At 38.3% G+C, this 10,834-nt stretch overlaps 1 protein-coding gene across 1 annotated transcript; it reads right to left on the minus strand.

Annotated features, from left to right (window-relative positions):
- Window positions 1-627: 627 nt before the first annotated feature.
- On the minus strand, window positions 628-7,526 carry LOC121425222 (small integral membrane protein 19-like). Its single transcript, XM_041621232.1, has 3 exons — window positions 7,282-7,526; window positions 2,186-2,316; window positions 628-1,152 (listed from the first exon to the last, which is right to left on the minus strand). Exons 1-3 carry the CDS (start codon window positions 7,398-7,400, stop codon window positions 1,088-1,090), a joined length of 315 nt encoding a protein of 104 aa, XP_041477166.1. The 5' UTR covers window positions 7,401-7,526; the 3' UTR covers window positions 628-1,087.
- Window positions 7,527-10,834: the final 3,308 nt, after the last annotated feature.

Here is a 10,834-nt window from a genome sequence, read left to right on the forward strand (position 1 = left end):
TTTCAAATCCCCATTTATTACTTGTCTATAGATGCAGAAATGAGAGGATTACAAGGTTAACAGGGATGCCACATAGGCTTGTTAAAGGACAAGTCCATCCCAACAAAAACTTGATTTGAATTAAAAAGAGAAAAATTCAACAAGCATAATAATGAAATTTCATCAAAATCGGATGTAAAATAAGAAAGTTATGGCATTTTAAAGTTTCGCTTCATTTTACAAAACAGTTTTATGCACATCTCGGTCAGTGTGCAAATGAGGAACTGATGACATCACTGACTCACTATTTCTTTTGTATTTCATTATATGAAATATTTTTATTTTCTCGCCGTCATGTGAAATGAAGTTTCATTCCTCCCTGAACACGTGGAATTCCATTATTGTATCATTTTGTGCTTCAGGCAAAGAGGTACGAATCGTCAAAATCGTAAAAATTGAAATATTGTATAATTCCAACAATAAAAAACAAAAGAAATAGTGAGTGACATCATCCACTCTCTCATTTGGATGTAACTGGCTCGTTCATATAACTATTTTGTAAAATATAAGCAAAACTTTGAAATGTCATTACTTTCTTGTTTTACATCCAATTTTGATGAAATTTTCAGCATTGTTGTTGTCTGATTTTTCTCTATTGATTATAATCAACATTTTTCTGAGGTGGACTTGACCTTTAAACTTAAAAAAGTCTAAAAATCATCTCGAATGACCCCTTACCTGCATGAAAAATGCGTTTTCGGAGGCCAAAAATATGTTGGAAAGTTCTGAAATTAGACTTTGGTCTCAGACGTGGCATCCCCGGGTAAAGGACGCTGAGTAGACTTCCTGCTGGAAGACACCAATGAGAGGGGCCACTTAAAGATGCTTGGACTTTCACTAAGGTGCCTCATATCTGTTGACACAGCAAATTGTTGCTTCAGGCAGCTTCCATCTGAGATGGAGCATGGTGTTCAATCAAGAATAGCTTTGAACATCAATCCATCCCCCTCTCAAGTATTCACCATATGGTCCATACAAAGTTTTCATTGGATGTCTAGTGTGATGCCAGCATATCTGTGAAGTCCTTCATGAGTCTCTCATTTGTCATTCACAGACCATTCAAGTTGATGTGATGTTCTTGACTTACAGGTTTGCCTTGGTCCCATTTTCGAGCTGTGTTAAAGATGATATTAGTATAACACTAACAAGATTTCCGTCTCAGAGCTTTCTTCTTAAAAACTTTATCTTGTTATCTAAATATTATCTGCCTTTTTTATTCTTCTTTGGAGGTCGAATGTTTTAACTGTGTAAATCCATTGCAAATATTCTGATTTTGCATGAAAAATTGTTATAAAAACATGAATAATAAAATAACGAAAAAAGGTAACACAGAATGAAAATGGTAGCAGCAGTAACACATGCATGTAGAGAGGATATATTTATAAGATAAAGATTAGATTCTTCATTATACAATCATGAAACTTAGGTAGAGTACCCTTAACATTCACCTACTATGTACAAGTTGCTGTAGTCTTTTTCAGATGGCCCAACAGATTGGACGGAGATGTTGTTGACTTTGTGGCACCGGCACATTGACAGTCCTTAGACAGCACATTTGGTAAAAGTCTTATGAGGTACTTGTACATGTAATTAACCTGTGTTCTTAATGAAGTACAGGCAAAGTTTTTCTCTACACCCTCTACTAACCAGCAACCAGATGAACCTCTTCCGACACCGGGGCCTATCACGTTATAAAGTTACTATTACCGTAACTTTGCTATCCAACTTCCCTGAAATCCATGATTTTGATTGGCTTATGAGCGATGTTACCGTGGTAGTTACCATTGGATAGCAAAATTACCATAATGACAAAAATGCGATGGTCCCTTAAAATTTAACAAATCAATTTTTCATGAAAAGAAAAGAAAATTTAATCTTCCTCATTTCATGCTCTTCCCTTGAACCAGATTCACCAGTGAATGTGTAGAAAATAATGAAGTCTCTGTATTACCTGTAGGGCTGTTTTTAAACATTGCAAGGGCTATAAATATCTGATCCAATTCCAAGGCCACCCTTTTGTGCCTTTTAAACTTTTTTTTTTAATTTGTGCTGAAATATAAGAATACATCCTTTTTAACAGTGGCCTTGACATAAAAATATTGAAATCTAATACTTGCACAGCATAGGAGGAAAAAAAGGAACTTACAGATGTAGTATGATTCTAGTTGTTGTCTTAATCTGACTTGCTGTAGCTCTTCTTTATACCTGCTGTTAATAAGATCTGTCTGATCTCTTGTCTTCTTCATAGTCAACATTCTAACAATCTTTCCTTTGTTCCTGAAAAACATAAACACATATTGGAAAAATGTTTAAGGACAAGTCCACTCAAAAAAAAGTTGATTTGAATGAAAATAGAAAAATCCAACAAGCATTACGCTGAAATTTCATAAAAATCGGATGTAAAATAAGTTATGACATTTCAAAGTTAAGCTTAATTTCACAAAACAGTTATATATGCACATCCTGGTTGGCATGCAAATGGCAGACTGATGTCATCCACTCAATATTTCTTTTGTATTTTATTATATGAAATATGACATGTTCTAATTTTCTCATCGTCAAGTGAAACAATAATTAATTCCTCCCTAAACATATGGAAGTGGTATTGTTTAATACTTCATGGTTCAGTCCAAAAATTATATATTGTATAATTCAAACAATAAAAAATCAAAAGAAACAGTGAGTGAGGGACATCATTGTCTCATTTGCGTGTCACTGAGCTGAGTTGTGTGTATCACTGTTTTGTGAAAAATAAGTGAAACTTTAAAATATCATAACTTTCTTATTTTACATCCAATTTCTTTTGACATTTTCAGTTTTATTCTAGTTAGATTTTTCTATATTTATTCAAATTTACATTTTCTGGAGAGGAATTGACCTTTATTCCAGTTTAATGAATGAAAATCATGAATAAAACCCTGTTCACATTGGCAGAAAGAGCATTAAAAACTAAAAAAAGAAAGAGAAGAATGAATGACATCATTTTCTGAATATTGTCGAAATTACGAAATCTTTCACAAAATTCGAGTTTTGTTATGAAAATGTTGAAATTTTTGCTCCTTCACTCGCAACTTTTCTTTTAAAAATATAATTTTTGCCCGGTCCATAGTAGTAGGCCTACTACCGGTATCTAGTGACTCTAGTCCCATGCAGCCACCCCAAGTTAAGTTTTTCCGGCTGAGAAATTGTTGGCCCTTGCCCTCCCCCCCCCCCATTCTATTCCATTTGCCAGAATAGGCTCTAGCCAAGTCCCACATTAACTTGTAAAATTAGCTTGTTTTGACGGAAAGACTTCCATATGTCCCCTCCACTAATTTTAAAAAATACTTCCCCAAAACCCCCTTCTGTCTTTCTCTTTTTTCTTCTTTTTTTTCTTCTTACTTCCGGTGGGAATTGGATTCGAACCTCTCGCTGCAGAACGAAGCATCTCCAGTCTGTCGCCTTACTCACTGAGCTAGCAGGAATTGTTGAAACATGGGTTTCATAACAATTATCGTGTGTGTGTGTGTAGAGTTTTGTCAGACGTGTATCAATCAGATATGATTATTTACGTCTGGGACCGACCTTTAACGTCACCATCCGAAAGACGCACAGCGACAAATTGTGTACAACGGATAGCAGAGCGTGAACGTAGCGGTCGTGTACATTTTTGCTTATTATATATGACGTCATCCAGCCACTGCCACTGCCGAGAACCAATTTATGAATGAAAATATAGTAAGCATGCGCAGTGCAAGCCTTTTATTTCCCCACATGCACAGAATTCCACCAAAACAAGTGTGCAATTCTCTATCACCTCGTACCAAAATCGACCTAGAATTTCACTTTCGCGTATTTTATATGAATTATGAAAGGCATTCTCGGAGGATCTATTTTCTCACCGATACTGCACAGGTAAGAGAATTTCTATTACTTTTTGCTTTTCCGTCAAAATCTTACAAATTAGCGTCTATATGTCATCGTGTTCGTTGGAATTTGTAGAGTCTATCGCAACGTGCACAAAGTCAATTGACTTCCGGGTTTCGGAGCGTCGCGTGAATATGCATGAAATTGCAGAGTTTCGATACCGGAGCGATCCGATCACGAACCAAGACCATTTACCGCATACACATCATGACCGGATATCGTTATCGCTATCGATACTTCCGCACGCAGTCCGAAGGAATTATTTTTCGAACCACGTGATCATGACGTGATCTGCGCGATTGACCAATCAGCGGTCTTCGAATCGCTGTGCGGAGATGATCTATCCGTTGTACACAGTCTATGGACAATTTGCCGTTGTGAGACGTGACCAGGGCTCACCTCTCATGCCTCTGCATCAATTTGTAACTTCCCCACAGCTTGGATTACAGGCGCACGCCACAACGCCCGATATTGCGACTAGTCTACTCTCCAAGAGTATTGGGTATTTATTTTTCTGACTAAATAAACCGATGCCATTGGGAATTACACACACTGCACTCGAATTTTTGACAGAATAAAGCCATATTTTGGTAGGCAGTGTATACAGCCACACGCGTGTGTCTTTACCATCCAGCCACACGCGTGTGGTTATATCCAGAACACATATCTGTGGATACCGCCACACGCCGCCAGTAATAACAGTAAAACACGTATGTCTGACCGTCTATATCACGATCAAAATAACCTCATTTCTTCATTAAATTCTTACATTCTAAACCCCTTTGATATCCTTAGATCGTTTCAATTTCATTCTCACCGTCTTCTCTCCTTGCTTTTCTTGTCTTGTTACAAACGGTCGTCTGTTTAACAGCAAATTCTCTTTTTCTACTTGTGTCGATTCTGGCTTCCTTCGCGGTGGCAGACCCATACAGCGTTAGCGCAGTGCAGTAGTAGACATACACAGTTTGGGTTTCGTACGTACGCGCACATAGCCTAGATTCAGTAGAGAATCGACACAAGTAGAAAAAGTGTGGAAATTTGCTATTTAACAGGCGGCCTTTTGTAACAAGACAAGAAAAGCAAGGAAAGAAGACGGTGAGAATGAAATTGAAACGATTTAAAGAAATCAAAGGGGTTTAGATTTAGAATGTAAGAATTTAATGAAGAAATTAGCAGGGCTCCACACTAACCCATTTTTTCTACTGGTCCAACCTATTCATGTCGGACCAGTAGATACCCAGTTTTTCAAATTTTTACTGGTCAGAACCTAAAATCTACTGGTCCCAAAAAGTAAAGAAAACATTAAAAAAAAGGCGCAAGTTTATTTTTCTAGCCTTTCGTGACCCCCCCCCCCCCCCCCCCGTAAAACGAAGGAATGAAGGACAAAAAGAAAGCAAGACAGAAACGAAGAGAGTAAGAAAGAAAGAAAGAAGGAAAGAAGGAAAGTCAGAAAGAAAGGATGGAAGGAAAGAAGTAAGGAAAGAAGGAAGGAAGGAAAGAAGGAAGGAAAGTAAGAAAGAAAGGATGGAAGGAAGGAAAGTAAGAAAGAAAGGATGGAAGGAAGGAAGGAGGGAGGAAAGAAGGGAGGAAAGAAGGAAGGAAGGAAAGTAAGAAAGGATGGAAGGAAAGAAGGAAGGAAAGGAGGAAGGAAGGAAAGAAGGAAGGAAAGAAAGAAAGGAAGGAAGGAAAGTCAGAAAGAAAGGATGGAAGGAAGAAAAGAAGGAAGAAAGGATGGAAGGAAGGAAAGAAGGAAGGAAAGAAGGAAGGAAGGAAAGTAAGAAAGAAAGGATGGAAGGAAGGAAGGAGGAAGGAAGGAGGGAGGAAGGGAGGAAAGAAGGAAAGTAAGAAAGAAAGAAAGGATGGAAGGAAGGAAGGAGGAAGGAAGGAAAGAAGGGAGGAAAGAAGGAAGGAAAGAAGGAAGGAAAGAAAGAAAGGATGGAAGGAAAGAAGGAATGAAAGAAGGAAGGAAAGAAGGGAGGAAGGAAGGAAAGAAGGAAGGAAAGAAGGAAGGAAAGAAGGAAGGAAAGAAGGAAGGAAAGAAGGAAGGAAAGAAGGAAGGAAGGAAAGAAAGAAGGAAAGAAGGAAGGAAGGAAAGAAATAGAGAAAAAAAATTAAAAGATTGAAAAGAAAGGAAAGAAAACAGGAAGAAAACAGAGGAAGAAAGCTAAAACTATTATAAATAATTTGTTTCTTTTTTGGCTCAATTAAAATAGCTACGAAAGAAAGTCAGAAACCAAGTGTATCAACACACATAAATGCATATGTGGGGCTAATATGTATTCAGACGATATCACCCGAGACCCGATCTGTTTGAACCAAACAGAAGTGAAAATTTACCCTTTTACTGCTTACAGATGACAGAGTTACTCCAATTTTTAGGAAATATGGACATCATAAGAGCCTTTCATGAGTATGAACCGTGAATTTTGACAGTTCTGTGAGAGATTTCTGCCAGAGTTTAGCCAGGCTTCGTTCGTGCGGCCAGTGGAGAATTCACCATGTGGATTGTGTGGCTAGCTACATGTACACTGTATGCATGCTGTATAGTACTCTAGTAACACGTGCGATTCATTCTGTGTGTATTCTGTGTGTGAATTGCAGAATTTAACGGGGGGGGGGGGGGGGGATGGTTTGCTGTGAATTTGACCATTTCTGGAAAAGTTATTGGCCCAACAATGGTTTTAATTACTGGTCATGTCGGACCCTTAAATCTTGCTATTTTTCGAAAAATTACTGGCCCGACAATGATATTTTTTACTGGTCATGTCGGACCAGTAAATCTTCCAATTTCTGAAAATCTACTGGCCCAACAGCGATTTTTACCGGTCTGGGACCGTCGGACCGCCGCTAGTGTCGAGCCCTGAAATTAGGTTATTTTGATCGTGATATGATATAGTCGGTCAGACCTACATACCGCGGTACGTGTTTTACTGTTATTACTGGAGGCGTGTGGCGGTATCCACAGATAGGTGTTCTGGATATAACCACACGCGTGTGGCTGGATGGTAAAGACACACGCGTGTGGCTGTATACACTGCCATTTTGGTATGTATCCGACTTTTCCTTCTTAAATCTCTTAGATATATGTTAGATAATTCTTGATAAACCTTCTCCATATTTTTTTTTCAATTTTAGTGGAGGGGACATATGGAAGTCTTGCCGTTTTGACTTATGACTTCACTTATTATGACGGGATACTCGGAGCCCAACACATAAATATGTTTGGCTCTATTAATTTGCATGCACTAGAATCACACGCGCTAAGACCGTACCGTATCAACCGGGTAGAACGCTACACGACTCTAGTAAAATTAGTCAAAGAAAATCGAAACTTACTTTCGGACGTAGAAAAAGAACCAAAGCGAAACGACGATGACAACCATGTAAATGTTAGTTGCTTCATTCCAGTGATCGATGTGTTCCTCTGGAGGAAGACCATGATTTTCATGCGCCATTTTTCGGATCAGAGCGCGGGATGCGCGGCGTCTGACAGTCAGTCATACAGTAGAAAAACAACAATATAAATATAACATCTACGGCACGCCATAAGGGAACCAATTATTTAGTGTTCATGTTCGGCATTCAGACTGGGGAGCGTTTCATCAATATTTTCATCCGCGACAAGTTGTCAGATCTGACATCTTTCCATGATTTTGATTGGCTGAGAGGCACTGTTCCTATGGTAACTGTCGGATAAAATGGGACTTGTCGGATAAAACGTCCGACAAGTCCTTTCATGAAACGCCCCCTGAGCTATGATAGAGAAAAGTGTAAAATTCCTGACCAGTTAGTTACGATTTTTTTTAAGAGGTATTGAAGCAAACCTGTGAAAAATTTCCTTTGAAACTTGCATCTTATTAACCAATACACCATAGTTCACCATTTTCTTTTCTTTTTTACAACTCATCTTAATCACATTATATATAATTTAAATACTTTATTGACCCAATTTGTACACGTAGGCGTATGATCCTTGACTGCCCCACCTAAGTCAGGGAGCTTAAAGACGGGGCTGTTTTTTTTTAATACAAGAAAAAAAATATTACTGACTCATGATAAAATGTTGTCATCAATCTTAAAAAAAACTAAAAGATTACGCATTTCTGATGTAATTCTTTCCACTCTCAGATGAACACATAACTTGAAACGAACACTAAGTATTATATTGATGGTTAAGAATTAATCACAGGATGTTTTGGCACCAAAAACTTTTTTAAAGAAGACGGCAGAGTCTAGCATTTTTGTAAATTCTGGCTTGTATATATCGAACATGTCGATTTAGCAAAATCAGCCGTCATCATTTGGTTAATGGCTGGAAGATTGTTATATTCTATACTAGAGTAGTGACTCAAATGAGCAACTTTATTCCCTTAAATCAGACTTAATCAAGTAATTATTTCAAGGGGTCGGGGCAACTGGGACCGCGGGCCGAGTTGTCCCACCCATTACGAGATTTTTTTTCACAATGTGTTATCCTGGGGATTATATTCATCAAAGTTTTCCCGATCGAGATATCATGGACTGATAATTTCGTAGAGTAAGTGCTGAAAGTGCCGTTTTGAATAATAAAACATTACTGATACTTATAGGCGCCGCTATACTGAGGCAAAATTCACTGAGGCAGTACAAATATTCTAACAGTGCAGCAAATACTGCATACAAATATGACATTTTATGCCGTGTGCCACGTACGTGTTTAGATTTTAAAAAAAACTGCTGAAATTGTTAAATTTAATTCTAAAATATAGAACATTATGAAAGATTTCTGCCTAAATGAGACAGAAAATCGTGTACAACTCTTGAACGCACACACAGGTCACGGAGTGACCCTGAGTGCACATAGCTGACTGTGTTACAACGTAGGGGTGATACATTTTCGCAATAGGTGTGATCAAACTCACTGCATATCAATTTGTTGTGTACAAAAAACGCTCCTTTTATAAGGCATAGAAATGGGACGTTTAACGCACAGTCACTAATACGCGCCGCTGTCTTCGCATCGTGCAGGCAGTCTACGTGTATAGTGGCGGGCTGCTACATTGCGGTGCAGGGGTGTTCAACTTATATATCTGAGCGCACTCAGCTGCGTGTTTTCACTTCTCCTTTCTCTCCTTTTCTTGTAATTTTTCCTCGCATTACTTGTTTTCATAAATTTCCCTTTCACTTTCCTTGTTTTCTCACTCCCTTCAGTTTCGTAACTCTTCTTGATCACTTGCATTCATTGGCACACCCCCAGCCCAGGACCAAAATCCAATTGAAACCATGCAGTTGGATTTCCAACTGGTTTCAATTGGTTTCAATTGGTTTCAATTGGTTTTAACTGGAATTTAACAATTTCCAGTTGAAACCAGTTGGGCAACTGGAAATCCTTACTGGAACCAGTTGGGTAACTGGAAATCCTAACTGGAACCAGTTGGGCAACTGGAAATCCTAACTGGAACCAGTTGGGCAACTGGAAATCCTAACTGGAACCAGTTGGGCAACTGGAAATCCTAACTGGAACCAGTTGGGCAACTGGAAATCCTAACTGGAACCAGTTGGGTAACTGGAAATCCTAACTGGAACCAGTTGGGCAACTGGAAATCCTAACTGGAACCAGTTGGGCAACTGGAAATCCTAACTGGAACCAGTTTGGTAACTGGAAATCCTAACTGGAACCAGTTGGGCAACTGGAAATCCTAACTGGAACCAGTTGGGCAACTGGAATTTCTAACTGGAACCAGTTGGGTAACTGGAAATGACTTCCAACTGGAAATGATTTCTAACTGGAACCAGTTGGGTAGCTGGAAATCCTAAATGGAACCAATCGGGTAACTGGAGATGACTTCTAACTGGAAAGATGGGTAACTGGAAATGAATTCTAATTGGAACCAGTTGGGTAACTGTAAATAAAACTGGAACCAGTTTGGTAACTGGAAATCCTAACTGGATCCAGTTGGGTAACTGGAAATGATTTCCAATTGGTTTCCAATTGGAAATTTTCCAGTTACCCAACTGGATCCAATTGAAACCAGTTAATTTGCATATTTTCTGCCAGTGTGCACAAATTGATGTTTTTATGAGATTCATCATAATTTACAATATATCTGTTGATTTTTGTTAATTTGAAGTACCACACTTTTTTAAGATAAGTGTTTGGAATACTTAGCAGTGAAAACCATGTTCATAAATGTTATAGATTATAATTAGAATAGATTAAAAGATAATTAGTACACCACTAACTATTACCAAATTGCATCAAATAAAAATACATATATTTGAAGATCTTCCATATAAATATGTACATATGAAAGTCTGCATTTTATCAATGCCCTTTACATTGGTATATACAGGCATAACACTGCTTCTGTGTTGACATGAGCAATAGTTAGTGCAAGTGTTAATTAATTTGTAACTAATTAAGTTCATTCCAACTGGAAGTTCCAATTGGATCCAGTTGGAAATCAATTGGTTTCAACTGGTTCCAGTTGAAACCAGTTGCCTCCAATTGGTTTCAACTGGAACCAATTGAAACCAGTTACCTCCAATTGGATTCAACTGGTTTCAATAGGGAAATTGGAACAACTGGAACCAATTGGAAACCAATTGAAACCAATTGCCAACTGGTTCCAGTTGCGCAATTGGTTTTAACTGGAACCAATTGGCAACTGGTTTTCAATTGGAACCAGTTGTTCCAATTTCCCTATTGAAACCAGTTGGCCAACTGGTTTCAATTGGTTTTGCTCTAATTGGTTTTAACTGGATTTTGGTCCTGGGAGGTCAAAAATGGTACGGTTCTATCCAACATAGTGTAGCGCCTGAAGGTTCTAACGTAGAGGGCGCAGGAGAGAAGAGAAGAACGAACGGAAAACAGATAGAAGATCGGGGGAGATACAAGAATAGTAATCCT

Source organism: Lytechinus variegatus, chromosome 12 (assembly GCF_018143015.1).
Source record: "Lytechinus variegatus isolate NC3 chromosome 12, Lvar_3.0, whole genome shotgun sequence".
Classification (NCBI taxonomy): domain Eukaryota; kingdom Metazoa; phylum Echinodermata; class Echinoidea; order Temnopleuroida; family Toxopneustidae; genus Lytechinus; species Lytechinus variegatus.